Raw genomic sequence first — 17,863 nt, forward strand, 5'->3', positions numbered from 1 at the left:
TTACCGACCATTTTCTTGTATCGTGCAAGCTGCGTATACCTGATATTAACTATAGGTCTCAGCGTTACCATCTGGGCAGAACTATTGTTCCAGCCACCAAAGACAGATTCGTAAATAACCTGCCTGATTTATCTCAACTGCTATGTGTACCCAAAATTACACATGAACTAGACAAAATTACTGGCAACAAAAAGCTGTTGCCCCCATCAAATTGTAAAAGGTTAAATAAAAACGTACTGTGCCATGGTATTACAGTAATACTCACTCTCTCATGAAAGAAACTTGTAGTCTTGAGAGCAAATGGAGAAAAACTAACTTGGAAGTCCAAAGTATTTATTTTATTTTATTTCATTGGCTAGATTAATAAATGACCAGACACCACCTGATTTAAATATTCCATCAACATTTAATAGTAATGATTTTATGAATTTCTTCACTAATAAAATAGATAGCAAATGTAGATTCTACAGAGTCTAACACTTCAGTTTCATCCAACGCACCCAAAGCTAAACTGCAGTGCTTTACAACTATAGGACAGGAAGAGCTAAATAAACTTATCACATCTAAATCAAAAATATGTTTATTAGATCCTATACCAACTATATTACTGAAAGAGTTCTTACCTGTAGCTAAAGAACCGCTTCTCAACATTATTAACTCGTCGTCATCTTTAGGTCACATCTCAACTAGATCCTAGTGAATTGGCAAATTATAGGCCCATTTCAAATCTGTCAAAAAATTGTTTAAAAAGTTGTCTGCTCAATTGTGCTCCTTATTGCAAAAAAATTGTCTGTATGAAGAATTTCAGTCAGGTTTCAGGCCCCACCATAGCACAGAAGCTGCACTTGTTAAAATTACAAATGAATTGCTTCTTGCGTCAGATCAAGAATGCATCTCATTGCTAGTTTTACTTGATCTTAGTGCTGCCTTCGACACCATAGATCATGAAATACTAGATCGAATTCAAAACTATACAGGTATAAGGGCAGGCTCTAAGATGGTTTAAATTCTACTTGTCCGATAACTACCACTTTGTTTATTTAAATGGGTATTCATCTCATTTATCACCAGTAAAATATCACAAGGATCTGTCCTAGGTCCTTTGCTATTTTCAATATACATGTTGCTCCTTGGTAATATTATTCGAATATACAGGATTAGTTCTCTTTGTACTATTAAACATCACGTGACATGTAAGTGTCCGTGGCTGAGTGAACGTGCGAAGAGTGGATGAGGTTCTAGGGAAACACAGACATCCAAACGCAAAAAACACTGACTACGTTTACATGCTGTTAAAATTCGGGTTATGGTCGGGTTAAGGTCACTATTTGGGTTTCTGAAACATTCGGGATAACCCGTTTACATGCGTGAGCAGAGAGAGTTACTCCTGTATACATGGAATGTGTAATCAGTCGCCAATATCCTGATGTAAACAGCGACGCACGGTTAGCGTCTGGACGTAATACGTAATATGCGCCATTTCCGATTCTTCTTCCTGTATCCAAAGACTCAAAAGACGAAGATTCCTTGCGAATAGAACATGCACAGAACACACACTTTGATGGGGATGTGCCGAAACGCGTTTACAAGACCAAATATTCGGGTTAGAAAAGGGGTACCCCAGGTATAATATCCCGGTTTTTAAAAACATATCCGGGTTTTTGCCGGTGTTTACATGGCCGTGCGCGACCGGGTTATTGCTAATATACCGGTTTTGAACGGGTTATTGGCTGCATGTAAACGTAGTCACTGAGAGCCAGACGAACAGGGTAACCACATCAAACATTAAACAACGATCTCACAAGCACAAGACGTGAGGCAAGCCATTATATAGTGGATGAGTAATGAGTGGCAGCTGTTGCTGATACAATTAATAGAGACGCCCACAACTAATCAGTGCAGACTCGGGACACACAGAATTCACCACAAAGTGTAAACACCCCGAGATCACGGTTTACCAACCGTGACAAGTACAATACTAAATTTTCCATATCTTACACACATTTAATAGCACTACCTGCTAAAGTTATAAAAGCCATTGAAAATTGGTTAAAGTTGCACTGATTACCTTGAACACATCGAACATTTTTGTTAATTTATGTATCTTGTGAAAAGAGTTAATGTCGTCAACTCTTTTAATTGGAAAACAACACTACTGACAGGAAACCAACTCAGGATGTCGATGTCACATGATTAGCTCATTATTAGTTTTTCTGATAAGCGAGACAGACGTCCTCTGTTGTGGAATCACGTTATCAACTCAGCATTGTTCCCCATTCAGCTAATCATTAACTGTGTTCAGATTGTAGATGGGAGGAAGTAGGCTCTTTTAATTCCTTTGGCAGAAGTAGCAGATTATATTGGCATAACTGTTCACTGAGGTCCTACACCCATCACATTTACATGCACATTAAGGTTAAATCCTATTTTCCAAAACCATTCTGCAGAAATAAATGCAAAAAGACAACAAATTATAAATTAAACTCTGTTAAAACATTTATAACAGAGTGCAGAAATAAGATCAACATCCTCAAGAACTGTGCCAATTAGAGGTAGAGCGATACATGATAAGGTTGAGGTAGAGCGATTATCGATGATAACAGTACTGCTTATGTTTCACTAACATTTAAAACAAATCTGCTACATGCAATAATTTAGAAAAATAGGACAACGATTAGAAAAAAATGCCATAAGGCTCGGGTTGAGTCTCTGCACCACACTTTTCATGCATATTTTATTACATGTTAGGAGTACATGAGTATGGAAGGAACATTCTGCATTTAAAAATTTTAACACATTGACTCAAGTACAAAAATATGACATCTCAATTGTCATTACTTAAAGGTGCCATCTGTCATGTCTGGCAAAAAAATCAAGTCATACTCCACATTCCATACCAGATGGGGGCAGTATGCCTCAATAAAGTGAATTGGTCTACTCTAGAGTAACAAACGAGAAACGGCATAGTCTCTATGCTCCGCCCCTACCTTCACAACAACCCTACAGCCATAGCCGAAGCCTAAGAGGACGTTTTGCCTCCAGAGGAACGTTGGGTGATGTCAAGTGATTTTGAAAAATTACATCTTCAAGCTACTCCCCTTCACCTTTACCAGTGAATATGTTCCCATTCGATTTGTTCATATTAAATTTTGAGTTGTATATACACATTATTTGAATTAAATTAATTTGACAGACAGCATTCTGTCAACATCATTGGTCAACATCAGCTGTCTGATGTTGACCAAGCTAGGGCCAACCAACATAACTAGAGCTGCCAACAAGCATTCACCGTGAGACACGCAATTGACTCTTTTCACACGCTTTCACGCCACACATCAATTTTCTCACGCACAGAAAAACCACGAAGCAAAGAGGACAGGGAGACCAACAGACTAGACAGAGCAGGTTAGTTATGATATAAAAAATGGTTAAGTTATAGCTAGCTAATTATCAAACGCAACGGTTAGCCATCGCCAACATTAGCACGTTTATCGAACAGCCTTCGATACATTTCTATGTTATAGGTGCTAAAATAATTTTTTACCTTACATTTAACACCAAACAAGTATTTACAGTTCATCTTTAGTGATACAATTGGCAGAATCTTAAATTTGACACTTTGTTTCATATCACAAGTAACAAAACTTGATTTATTATGTTTCATTAAGTTTTGTTCATGTATCAAGTGAAAACAGCATCTAGTGATTCTTAGGATTTACACTGAGATCACTGTAACTAATGAGAAACGATTAAAATCGAAAATGGATTTCAACCCAGCCCTAATTAGTACCATCAGTTAGCTAGTGAAAGAAAAAAAAACAGTCCGTGCATTGATTTTAGCAACCACACTAATAATATGTGTATATAATACATGTATATAATACTTTCATTGTAATAATACAATGAAACCTATCAAATAATATACACTAAGTTAATAGAATATATATCTTACCTTGTAAACAGATTATGATCCAGGCTGCTCTAATGCAAAATAGTTAGGAGAATCAAACGAACGCTTCTTCTGGCGCTGCCTTTTTTGAATTTGCCCGTTCATTACTAAAGCCACTTTACGCAGCTCACTGTGCAATACCACCAACAGTATGGTAAACGATTCCATTTGTATGTAAACCTATCTCATACAATTTAACTAATTGGATCTGACTTGTTTCAGAGCCAGATACTTAAATCCTATCCATAATGTTTAACTGATTAAATCTAATAGTTTTTACAGTGGCGAGATTTTATTTTATTTTTTTTGAGTGCAGCAAGATGCAAACCTCTGATCATTACCAAAAATAGAAAGACAAGATTCTTCATAAATGTGAGCCAGAGTTTTGGAACTGAGTTGATGGACAGATGAGACAAAGAATAACCTTTATCTAAGTGATCGGAAAGCAAAAGTGTGGAGAAAAAAATGGAACTGCAAATGTTCCTAAGCATACATCTGTAAAGCCTGGTGGAGGTGGAGTCATGGTTTGGGCATACATGGGTGTCTCTAGAACAGGACCTCTTAATTTTAATGATGATTTAATGTATGATAGCAATAGCAGAATGAATTTGGAAAGGTACAAAATCATCTTGGCTACCAATATTCAAGAAAATGCCACCAAACTCATTAGGAAGCACTTCATATTGGATCAGGACAATGACCCAAAACACCCTGCCAATTCAGTCAAGGACTTTATCAGGGCAAACAAATTTAAAGTCTTAATTAGCGCACTCATAGGCAACCTTTTTTGGTAAAGGGGAGCACTGCTAAACTACTACGGCAATCACCCAAATACTCATGTTGAGCGAAGCGATGCCTAAAGTGTATTAATTAAGACACACTAGCTGAGTGCCGCCCAAGGAACCAAGGTCTAACCAATTCAAAGAAAGGGAATGAAGCGGAGCGCGTATCCCTTAAAGGGGGGGTGAAATGCTATTTCATGCATACTGAGTTTTTTACACTGTTATAGAGTTGGATTCCCATTGATTCCCAAATTAAGTTGTACGTTTGAATGAGTATTTTTGTTCCAAAAATACTCCTTCCCGTTTGTCACAAGTTTCGGAAAGTTTTTTTCGAGTATGGTTCTGTGTGACGTTAGATGGAGCGGAATTTCCTTATAAGGGCACTTCTGCCGGAAGAGCGCTGGCTCCTGTATAGCCAAGCACTGAGAGCACAACAGGCATTCACTGATAAAGAGCGAGAGTGTCGCGAAATGTCACAAAAGGAGTGTGTTTTTGGTTGCCAGGGCAAGACAACCTTGCACAGATTACCAAAAAAAAAACAGCATTAAGGGACCAGTGGATGGAGTTTATTTTTACAGAGCATCAACGGAGTTGTGCAAGTGTTTTTGTTTGTTCCCTGCATTTCGAAGATGCTTGTTTTACAAACAAGGCCCAGTTTGACGCCGGATTTGCACATCGTTTATTTCTTAAGGATAATGCAGTCCCAACGAAAAAGGGTCACGATCGTGTGTTGGAGACGCATGCGGTGAGTAAAACTGCTTAAAATATCTCTGCCTCCTTGTTAGTGCGTCCCCCTCCCCTGCCGGAGACCCGGGTTCGAGCCCCGCTCGGAGCGAGTCGTCGTTGCTGCTGCTGCTCTCGTTCAGTTTCAGCCTTCACAGCTGTCACAGCTTCCAAACGCTCTCAACGCAAAAGCTTACTCGCGCTCGTGATTCTTTAGCTCCGCCCACATGTCACACCTCCAGCCGGTCGTGTTTTTCCGCGAAAAATCGGTACAGACTATCTTTCTCTTATGAATATAATAAAACTAAAGACTTTTTGGAGTTATGAAGGATGCAGTACTACTCTATAGGTACTCAAGATTAACAGGATATTGAGTGAAAACGAGCATTTCACCCCCCCTTTAGTACAGGATTTCAGAAAGTGTGCAGTCTTGTGTGCACACTTGCCACAGATTGCTCAAATCAATCTACAGATTTAAATCAGATTGAACATTAATTTCACCAGCTAAAGAGGAGACTAAAGACAGAAACTCCCCCAAACAAGCAACAGCTGGAATTGGCTGCATTACAGGTTGTAGAAAGGCATTTTAAAGCATAAGACCAAGAGTCTGGTGATGTCTATGGGTTGCAGACTCACTGCTCTGATTGCATGCAAGGGATCTGCAACTAAATATTAGCTTTTAATCTTGTACATCTGCCTTAAATTAAACTGTTCCAATACTTACGCTCACATCAAATAGTGGGATGAACTCTAAAAGTGCTGTCCTTTTTACTTGGTAAAACATGTATTTGTCGAAAGACCTAATAATAAAATGTGACATTCTGTTTTGTCGCATATTCATCTTTTAATCATATTTGCAAATGTCTCGATTCCACAGCAGAGAAAGCAATTTTGTCTTTACTGTTCCAATACTTATGGAGGGCACTGTAAATCCATAAGATCTTAGCCTTATGCTGTATAAATTTAAACTGAAGACAGAAAACAATGAGTGCAGTGCTGAAAGGGGGAAGGGCTACATAAAGTATATACATTCCCTGTGAAATAAAAAATGTGTTAAGCTTAAATTAAATTAAATTAAAAAATTAAATTTATGCATTTAGCAGACGCTTTTATCCAAAGCGACTTACAGTGCATTCAGGCTATCAATTTTTACATATCATGTGTTCCCGGGCAATCGAACCCCCAACCTTGCGCTTGCTTGCTAGCGCAGTGCTCTACAAGTTGAACTACAGGAACACAAAAAGTTTAAAAGGCACAATGATACGAACTGAGCTTTCTGATAGTAGGCATGTAGACATTAAGTACTCATTGACAGCATAAATGGTGCTCAGAGGTTTGGCTGGTAAAGGAGACTAATAAGGCACGTTAGGAGTCGATTCTTTAGTGCTTTGATTTGGATCATAAACTGGTGCAGAAGGAGCCAGAAGGAAACCAGGCTGGATGGCATGTGGATTTGGATAGACCCCTGCAGCAGCTCCTGGATAGGGCAGCACTGTAGGGTTATACAGATTGTGGTAAAGTCCTGCAGGTGGAGGAGGTAGTTCACCAGGATAAGGCACAAGGTTAGGCTGAGGTGGTGGATATGGCTGGAATCCTCCAGGTGGGCCTTGCCAGGGAGGACACTGTTGTTCAGCTGGAAGAATGACCACAGGAAATTTGACTTCTGGATCTGAGGCAAAAGACACATCCAGATATACCTGAAAGACAATCATGTGTTTGCTTTACTTTTCAACAGAAAGTCTTGTTAAGCTGTAAAACTAACGTTGTTTTAGACTATTTTACCATAAATTATTATTAAATTACAGGGAGTTTATTTAAAAATCAATAACACACTGCTTGTTTCTTTTGTATTTTGTCATTTTTCATTGTATAAAGTCATTTTTTTTGTTTTCTGCAGAAGAATTAATGCCATATTTTTATTTTGGGATGAACTATTGCTTTAAAAATGGCAAAACTGCACCTTGAGTTCATACTGCACTTTTAGAATTCTGCAGTTTTCAAAGGTGACAGTCAGGTCATGTGGAAGCTTTATATCCACTATGAATTTTGACTTTTCTCCAGAAGGAATGCGATCTCTAGTCTCTTTGACTATATACTTGAATCCTCTATTAGTGCTCTTGCCAGCGATGAACGTTTGTAGCTGCTTGAGGCTGTACTTTAGCCTGACGTTACGAGATGAAGAGTTGTCAATGTCGACAAAAACTCTTATCGTTTCACCTGCAAAAAAAAATTAAAAATTACAATTAGAGACAACTTACAACAATGAAAAAGAAAGAAAGAAAGAAAGAAAGAAAGATCATTGTCAGTTTCTATTCAAGTAGCAAATTTAAATTATGTTAACATTATTTACAGATGACAGATATCCAGTGTGTTTAGAACACAGTAGCTGAATATCAATGGAAAGTACGTCAACTAATTTTGATTAGTCTTTCACTTGATAATGACGAGTTTAAGATGCTATACGATGACATTTCTCTGCTGTTATTTTCGTCCCTGAGCAAATTATTAGTCCCATTACTTATTTTAATGCAAATTAATCAGTCTTCCCAGCAATTTTTTTTTCTATCGTAGTTTATGGCTTTATATCTAATAAAAAAAATGTAGGCACTTCAAGTGAGTATATTTTTATTTTATAAAAATTAAAAAAAAATTATTTCCATGTTCCTTGGTAACTCCCAGAATTTGTATTGTTCTTGAAATTTTTTGTTTTGCTAATTTTGCATTAATTGCATTAATCTCTTTTAAGTATCTTTTTAACATACAATGAACAAGGTAGTATATATAGTTCATAGGGAAACTGAGTTCTTTGTGTAACCTGTGCACATAACTGCTTTAGGCTGAAAAACAACTTCTAAAGAGGAACCATGTACCAGGAACAATTAGTTCTGAGAATGTCCATATCAGGGAGAGGTGAATGAGATGTACATGAGTTATGAGGTGATGTGCACTGAGCAACATGATTGGCTCAAAGGTCCTAGTTTGTCATTCAATGTATCTTTTACATACTTATTAAAAGTGGTCTGTGAGTCTATGTGTTATCTCTTTGCACACAGACTCAGAAGCTGTGTGTAAACCAGATCATTCTCTGCAGAGAATTAAAGCAATACAAAGATAAAACTCTGTTTGGTTTTTCATTCTCAGTCTCTACAAATTGTTATTTAATTAGAATTTCCATGACAGTATGCAATATCTCAAAATGGAAACCCAATAATTGACATTGCAGGCTAGTGTCTTCAGCTTAAGCAGCTTTGTCAGAAGCGCTTCAGAGCTAAATATGTGACATGATCACCTTGCATATAGCCAGTTTTTTCTGCTTTTACAGCCAGTGACATTTTTCCTGAGCCAAAAAGTTTTATCTTCTTGTCCTCTGTGCCAGATTGTGGTTGCTGTATGACACAAACAACAACATTGAATTGAGTGAAATAACATTACATTTCCTCTCATTTCTAAATCACAGAAACATACTTTCAGTTACATTTCTGGAGTTCTGGATAGATCCAGTCCTTGATTGAGCTGTGTTCAGAGCCATTGTAAATTACTCTGGAAACAAATACCTGTGACCTCTTTACATCATTATTACTGTGCCTCAGCATCTAAGTGTTGCCTGGAAAACATTCTGCTATCAGAATTGCATTACTTGGTAGTCAAATAAAAGTTATTATATTTATTAAAATGAATAGTATTAATAATAATATTACTAATAATAATACTGTACATTGCTGTTGTTTACTTTATGAACAAAATAGAGGTGCATTTCAATAAATTAGAATGTCATGGAAAAGTTCATTTAAGTAATTCAACTCAAATTGTAAAACTTGTGTATTAAATAAATTTAATGCACAAAGACTGAAGTCTTTGGTTCTTTTGATTGTGATGATTTTGGCTCACATTTAAAAAAAAACCACCAATTCAACAAATCTCAACAGATTAGATTACTTCATAAGACCAATAAACAGTTTTTTTCAGTGAATTGTTGGCCTTCTGGAAAGTATATTCATTTACTGTACATGTACTCAGTACTTGGTACCGGCTCCTTTTGCTTTAGTTACTGCCTCAATTCGGCGTGGCATGGAGCTGATCAGTTTGTGGCTCTGCTGAGGTGGTATGGAAGCCCAGGTTCCTTTGATAGTGGCTTTCAGCCTTTTGATCTCTTGTTTCTCATTTTTCTCATTTGGAAAATGAAATCAGCAGGTCAGCTAAAGGAAGCATGAAGTGCTTTAAAATTTCCTGATAAATGGGTGCAGTGACTTTGGTTTTCAAAAAACACATTGGACCAACACCAGCAGATGATATTGCACCCCAAATGTGTCTGTTGTTCAGCAAATTCCTTGACACGTCTATGTGTGGTGGGGCTTGATGCCTTGACCCCAGCCTCAGTTCATTCCTTGTGAAATTCGCTCAAATTCTTGAGTCGATTTTGCTTGACAGTCCTCATAAAGCTTTGGTTCTCTCGGTTGGTTGTGCATCTTTTTCTTCCACACTTTTTCCTTCCACTCAACTTTCTGTGAACATATCTAAATGCTTAGATACAGCACTCTGTGTACAGCCAGCTTCTTTGGCAATTACTGTTTGTGGCTTACCCTCCTTGTGAAGGGTGTCAATGATTGTCTTCTGGACAGTCTTCCCCATGATTGTGTAGCCTAGTGAAGCAAACTGAGAGACCATTTTGAAAGCTCAGGAAACCTTTGCAGGTGTTTTGAGTTGATTAGCTGATTGGCATTTCACTATATTCCATTTTTTGAGATTGTATTTGGATCTGTTATGAATTTGTGGGTTTTTGTTAAATGTGAGCCAAAATCATCACAATTAAAATAATCAAAGACTTAAACTGTTAAAACTTACTTCAGTCTGTGTGAACTGAATTAATTTAATAAACGAGTTTCACAATTTGAGTTGAATTACTAAAATACATGAAATTTTTGATGACATTCTAATTTAATGAGATGCACCTGTACCTGATGGAACAAACATTTTATAAAAGCAATTACCACTCATTAGCTATTCTTAATTCACTGTATCCTACAGCTTATTGGAAGTAATTGCTTTAATAAGCAGTAATAAGCATAATCATCTCTTTATTAATGTGAATCAATAGATGAGTCAAATGTGGAATTGTAATTCATACCAGTAAATGATCATTGGTCCCATAATTTCTCAGCACAAAGTTTAATTCTGTCTGTGCAGCAGATGTTGACTTCCAAGGCCTGCTCAGCTTTACTGTCAAGACATACTTAACCCAGCCATGCAATCCTTTAAAAGATGGAGGCATATCTCTGAAATTATGGAAATATAAAACAATTTAGTTTCTGACAAGCATTACAGTGTTTAATGTGTCACACACACTTTCAGTCAAAAGATGGGACACCACTTCTGTCACAATCTGTGCTGGGAGGAGCACGGAACAGGGGATTAATTACTGGGTAATTTCACAACATTCAACAAGTAGAACTGACCAAGGAAGACTGAACAAACAGGGATGGAGGAGGTTCCGGGGGAGGATGGACTCCCGGTAGGGGGCCAGCAGACAGAGCCCCTGGGCATTCAGGAAGGAGACAGGAGGAGCCCAGCTGGACCCAGGCCACAGCCATAATGTCGACCCACATATAGCCAATGGAGTGAGGAGCCAGAGGTGGAGACAGAGAGCTGATGAGCCTGTGCAACGGGGAGGATCCGGAAGTCCTATGCGGAGCAAATGGTGCCAGCAAACGACGGGAAGATACGGATCCTGGAGGCTGTGGTGAAGCCGGAGCAACCAAGGACTGAGGAGGAGCTGAGGGGATGAAGGACTGGAGTGGAGTCCTGAGATGCAGGATGGTCGACGACAGACCAAGGCTGAGCCAGAGGGAAGAGGGAACCTGGCAAAGCTAGTCGACTGCCAGTTCATGGCGGAGAGGAGTGAGCTAGGAGCCATGGTGCAGCCTACAGGTCCATGGGCCAAGGTGGAGTCTGAGGCTTAGACGGTGAGTAAAGTGAAACAGCCTTGGAGTTGGGGGATGCTGGAGGATAGCAGTCCCGCGGAGCTCGCACTGCATAGATGGTGGACTGAGGGTGAGCAGAGGAGCTGCCAGACGGCAGCAGAGGAGGCGGCAGGAGTGAGTGGGAGCACAGGCATTTTTGAGCCTCTAGGACATTCAGGGTTAAACTCTAGATCAGGAGCTCCCTCTTGGCTGAACACGGGAACAGGATGGCGCTCTGTAGGAGCGGACACTTGGTGCCACTTTGAAGAGTTGGCACTGGAGATAATTTCGGTAGAAATTTTTACATGATAAACAATTATCATCTCACGATATCAATAATATAGCAACGCGATGATGTATGGTGTATATATGTTCCCTAGTACGCACAACAACAACTCCACAAACCCAATAGGTGTGTTCAACTTGAAGCAGATCTGCACAGAATCAGTGTATGACAACAAAGTATCGCGAGAGGGTTTCTCTTACCTTCAAAGATAGGAGAGGAGCATATCTTTAGAGTGGAGAGAGGGGAGGGGGCCGAACTAAACCGAGCTCTTCTTCTATTCCACCTGTGCCTGAACGAACTAATACCCGCACAAGTTTAAACATACAAGCACAAAACGACATAAAAAGCTTAATTCAGCATTCGCGCGCTGTTCGGTGTGTACAGTATGCATGCAGAGAGCAGCGTCTACAGCCCTTAAACACCAAATTGAGTTTTGTGTTTTCTTGCTCTTGAGACGACAATTACATGCAAAATTATCACCTCGGAGGTATCCTTGAAAAAATGGTTGGTTATGTCTTCAGTGAAAGTAAACAGTTGGAGAAGAAATGGAATGTGTATAATATTGGATTTATTATCTCCTAAAGTGACCGGCCCTAATTTACTTGCTGTTGTCAGTGTCCTTAATATTTAATTCAAGAAATTAAATAGGAAAAAATCACTCTCTGCTCTTTACTGAATTACTTTGTAGTTTTAACAAGAATTAATCTATATTTAATTTATACAGTAAAGACTATTCAATGCGATTTACATTTGATTATTCAGTCTCTGTACATGGACACCCACAAACTTGAAAATTTAAAGTTTGTATTTTTGTGCTATTTACATAATTTCAAACAGGGCCCACCGGGAAAACATGCACTGGAGCCCCGCAAACCCCAGCTACGGCCCTGTAAACCAAACGGTCTGCACACCGATCAGTCGAACACACAGCTGTTGCTGCCAACTTATGACAAAAGATTGACAGTAGCTCATTGGAAAAGGATTGAAAATGCCCTTCATTTTATTTGCACTAATAAATGCTGCTGACTGCCAGCTGCAATCGCCAATAAAACGTTGGTCCGTGTTTTTTTTTTTTTTTTTTGCGATTTTCAAAATATTTTTTAAAATATTCTCTCAGTCAGCCTCTTAAGTGTCAATAGCAAAGCACCCATATACATCACACCTCTATCTGAATGCTTCACAGTGGGATCAACAAATTCAGGGACTATTCGATCACCCTCTTAGAACCAATCTCACATTTCCACTCATCAGACTAAAGGACAGTTTTCCAGTAATCTTTTTTTGTGTTTCCTGGCCCACACAGCTCTCTTCTGCTTTTTGTTCTTCTGAAATAGTTTGTGGTTTCTTTGCCACAGTTTGACCAAGAAGGCCCGACTCAAACGGTCTCCTCTGAACAGTTGTATCATAGCATTTTTTGGGGAAGTCGTGGCCTAATGGTTAGAGGGTTGGACTCCCAATCGAAGGGTTGTGGGTTCTAGTCTCGGGCCGGATGGAATTGTGGGTGGGGGGAGTGCATGAACAGCTCTCTCTCCACCTTCAATACCACGACTTAGGTGTCCTTGAGCAAGGCATCTAACCCCCAACTGCTCCCCGGGCGCCGCAGCATAAATGGCTGCCCACTGCTCCGGGTGTGTTCTCACAGTGTGTGTGTTTGTTCACTGCTCTGTGTGTGTGCATTTCAGATGGGTTAAATGCAGAGCACAAATTCTGAGTATGGGTCACCATACTTGGCTGAATCTCACTTCACTTTCACTTTCATTTGATGGTTTTGTCAACTGCACTTGGGGATACATTCAAAGTTCTTGAGATTTTTCCAACCTAGTCTCACTGGAAATATGTGCCTCTATATGTGCCTACATTTCTGCAACACCGTAATTGTGTACCAATATTTACGAATCACAGTTTCCAGTCAAAATGAACAACAGAGGCAGTAAAAATTTGAAAACTTTTATTCCTTTTCACAAAAAGTATGATTTACAGGTACAGAGTTTTGACTAATAAAGGCTAAGTATCACAAAATTACTTGCAGAATAATACGTTATGACCTCAAAACAATTTTAACATCCTGCACACTTTGTAAACTAATACTTTCGAACACTTTCATCACATATACAGCTTCATATGCATGAGATTTCTGATTCAGTAAATGGTTACTTCATAGCTCACGGGATACAGCATTGCACTTGAATTATGAGCTCTGGAACGAACCCTGTGAAATTACGGTTTGACAAAAAAGCTCAGGTCCGAATAAGGAAGTTTAAATAGCACAGCTGCATCAACAAATGCATTTTTATATCACTTTTATATCACTGGATATTTAAATTCTGAACAGCCACAATACGTACCTCAAGCAGCGTAATAAAAACACATCAGTATGTGCCTGTACCAATGTAATAAAAATGTGCAACGGTCATGTATTGAACGTGTGTTTTAATGTCACTCTCTGAAAATTTCATTTTGAAACTGCTGCGAAACATGCAGTAAGGTGCCTGATTACGGTGTATTTTCATGAGCCTGGTTGGATTTTTCAGATTGACTGACCTTCATTTCAAAGGAATGATAAGAGGGAGGTTTACTACTGTGTAACACCAACTTTCCTTTTAATTACAATGTTTAAATATAACAATATAATATAAATATAATATAATAATATTATCAATTCACCATCTTATTGTGGACTATTTTAAAACAGTTTATAATGGATATAGTATGATCTTTTCACTTTTATTATGCCTCTGTGCCATCATTGTTTTAATTATATATTTACAAAATACATTTAAGTTGGTCAGTGAATCATTGGATATCTATTCTTTGTCTATTCACTGTGCACATATTTACACAATGAGGAACTAAAACAACTGAAGATGTATTATGAAAAGCACATCAGTAGTATCACTCACTGTTGAGGCAGCTGAAATCTGAATGGAAAAACATGACATCCTGGGCTAATCACTGGTCCATCTGATGAATAAAAAAGACATGTTAATACTGTATGGGTTATTATTACTATATTATTAATAATTGAGTTTAAAAAAAAGGATATTTAGATTACTATCAGTAAATAATAAATTATTTATTTTATGCAGTTTACTTGCAAGTTATATTTGAAATTCATTTAATTACAAGTATCTCCATAAAAAAGAGTTGTATTTCTTTCACCATTTCCCATAGACATTACATGAAGTCAGTTATTAGTACTTCTAATTTTTATAAAAACCTTTTCTTTTTTTGAGGTTGTACATTTAATGATCTTTCCTGTATATGAATGTACGCATAGATTTTATTTATAAAGTAACTTAATACTACTAATATCATTACTACTAATAATAATTTGATACTCTTATATATTTGAAGTTTTCTATATCGTGCAACCTCACCTTTCTTCGAGCTCTCTTGAATGAAGTATTGCTTTAGTTTGAAGTATCTCTCGTGGTCGCTGTAGGATGTTTCGTCGTCACCTGAGCCTTCAGTCCAGCTCACATGTGCGTCCCCCGTCAGCTTCACAAAAAAACTTTTCACCTTTATTTCTTTGATAACCTCCAAAACAACTCGTCCCTCCACAATATCCCCACTAGAAAAAGTATCGCTTTCATTAATCTGGTTGTATTGAAGACTGAGCAATTTGATGGATTTTGACATTTTAATTTCTATGTCTATACCAAGCGGCAACCTCCTGCTCTCTGTCGTAAAGCCAACAAGAAAGTGACTAAAACTGCAATTCATTGACTGGCCGCTTGAGGCTGGCAGAAATAGGGAGACAGTCCCATAGACTTCCCACGTTAAAATGCCCAAATTTACAGCAGAAAAAAAAAAAAAAAAACGTTAACATCCTGGTGCAAAAAATAAGTTTGGTCTATATAGCTAATTTTGCCCTTCATGACAACTGTGAGGGGGGTGAATTTCTTTTATAACTCATCCGTTTAAATTATTTTAAGCCTTAAAGTTCTGCATAAATAAGGGCGTGGTCACTTGAGTGACAGGTGGACTGTAGCTGCTTACACTGCCGTCTCGATAGGTGGGCGTGACTTCATCAAACAGCTCCCGCCTTTTTGCCCATTTTCGATTATCCGGTAGAAGTCTTGTTGCGCTGCCAAGTTGGCGACGTTTTAGTCTATGGTCTGTATACTAAATATTCAAATACAGCGCAGCTGGGAGGTTCCTCTCGTTTGCCTGGGTAAAGCGGGATTGACATTTCTGTGAAATAAAGATGGGTTGTGGGTGTGATGCTTCCTGTTAGCAAACTTTGTGCATTACATAACTTTGGATATTCCACAGGGTTTTGTAATGTCATGTTTACTGTCATCTGTTGGTTTTTGTGTCGGAAATTGTGTCCTTATTATTTTTTTTTGTTTTCGGTGAAATAATGTACAAAAACTGCTTATTTGCTTATATTTTATTAAAAATATCCAGAATAAAATGTAAATATAATCAAAATCACCTGAAAAAAAAAATAGAAAACGTACACACACACACACACACACACACACACACACACATATATATATATACATATATATATATATATATATATATATATATATATATATATACACACACACACACACACACACACCCACACACACACACACGTATAGAATGGGAAAGAAAAGTGATTTACGCAATTTTGAGCGTGGCATGGTTGTTGGTGCCAGACGGGCCGGTCTAAGTATTTCACAATGTGCTCAGTTACTGGGATTTTCATGCACATTGTAAACCATTTCTAGGGTTTACAAAGAATGTTGTGAAAAGGGAAAAACATCCAGTATGCAGCAGTACTGTGGGTGAAAATGCCTTGTTGATGCTAGAGGTCAGAGGACAATGGGCTGACTGTATGATTCAAGCAGATAGAAGAGCAACTTTGACTGTAATAACCACTCGTTACAACCGAGGTATGCAGCAAAGCATTTGTGAAGCCAAAAAACGCACAACCTTGAGGCGGATGGGCTACAACAGCAGAAGGCCCCACCGGGTACCACTCATCTCCACTACAAATAGGAAAAAGATGCTACAATTTGTACGAGCTCACCAAAATGGGACAGTTGAAGACTGGAAAAATGTTGCCTGGTCTGATGAGTCTCGATTTCTGTTGAGACATTCAGATGGTATAGTCAGAATTTGGCGTAAACAGAATGAGAACATGGATCCATCATGCCTTGTTACCCCTGTGCAGGCTGCTGGTGGTGGTGTAATGGTGTGGGGGATGTTTTCTTGGCATATTTTAGGCCCCTTATAGTGCAAATTAGGCATATATATATATAGTTTTTCTAATTTTTAGGTTATTTAAATTATATTCACATTTTATTCCGGATATTTTTACGAAAAAATAAGCAAATAAGCAGTTTTTGTAAAACAAAAAACTAATAGCCAATTTCCGTACATTACCTCAAAACCAACAGATGGCATTGGAATTGAGATACTGAGAGTCTCTGCTGCCATCTGGTGGGGTAAAATGACATAAAATTGCATTTTATGGTTACAGCCACAAGAGGGGCGTAATAGTATCCTATGGAGATTTTTAATTGAGCAAAACAAGTGAAACATGAGAAATCAGATATTTGGTTGTTTATGTATTCAAATATATAAATTGAAACATTACCAAATCCAAATTTTGTAAAAATAAATAAATAAATAAGTATATATGATTTTACATCATATATATATATATATATATATATATATATATATATATATATATATATATATATATATATATATATATATATATATATATATATATACAGTACAGAACAAAAGTTTGGAAACATTGCTATTTTTAATGTTTTTGAAAGAGGTTTCTTCTGCTCATCAAGCCTGCATTTATTTGATCAAAAATACAGAAAGGAAAAAACAGTAATATTGTGAAATATTATTACAACTTAAAACAATAGTTTTCTATTTGAATATACTTAAAAAATATATATAAATTTGTTCTTGTGATGCAAACCTGAATTTTTTTTTGCATCATTACTCCAGCCTTCAGTGTCACATGTAACATCCAGTCTATCACATGATCATTTAGAAATCATTCTAATATTCAGATTTATTATGAGTGTTGGAAACAGTTCTGCTGTCTAATATATTTGATGAATAAAAGGTTAAAAAGAACTGCAATTGAAAAAAAACAAATATATATATATATATATATATATATATATATATATATATA

The 17,863-nt window shown here is 37.6% G+C and overlaps 1 protein-coding gene across 1 annotated transcript; it reads right to left on the minus strand.

Annotated features, from left to right (window-relative positions):
• Nucleotides 1-6,288: 6,288 nt before the first annotated feature.
• LOC113049286 (arrestin domain-containing protein 3-like) lies at nucleotides 6,289-15,539 on the minus strand. Its single transcript, XM_026211497.1, has 6 exons — nucleotides 15,075-15,539; nucleotides 14,598-14,658; nucleotides 10,580-10,727; nucleotides 8,744-8,840; nucleotides 7,415-7,671; nucleotides 6,289-7,151 (listed from the first exon to the last, which is right to left on the minus strand). Exons 1-6 carry the CDS (start codon nucleotides 15,418-15,420, stop codon nucleotides 6,807-6,809), a joined length of 1,254 nt encoding a protein of 417 aa, XP_026067282.1. The 5' UTR covers nucleotides 15,421-15,539; the 3' UTR covers nucleotides 6,289-6,806.
• Between the last annotated feature and the right edge of the window lie 2,324 nt (nucleotides 15,540-17,863).

This window comes from Carassius auratus, chromosome 30, assembly GCF_003368295.1.
Source record: "Carassius auratus strain Wakin chromosome 30, ASM336829v1, whole genome shotgun sequence".
NCBI classification, from domain to species: Eukaryota; Metazoa; Chordata; class Actinopteri; order Cypriniformes; family Cyprinidae; genus Carassius; species Carassius auratus.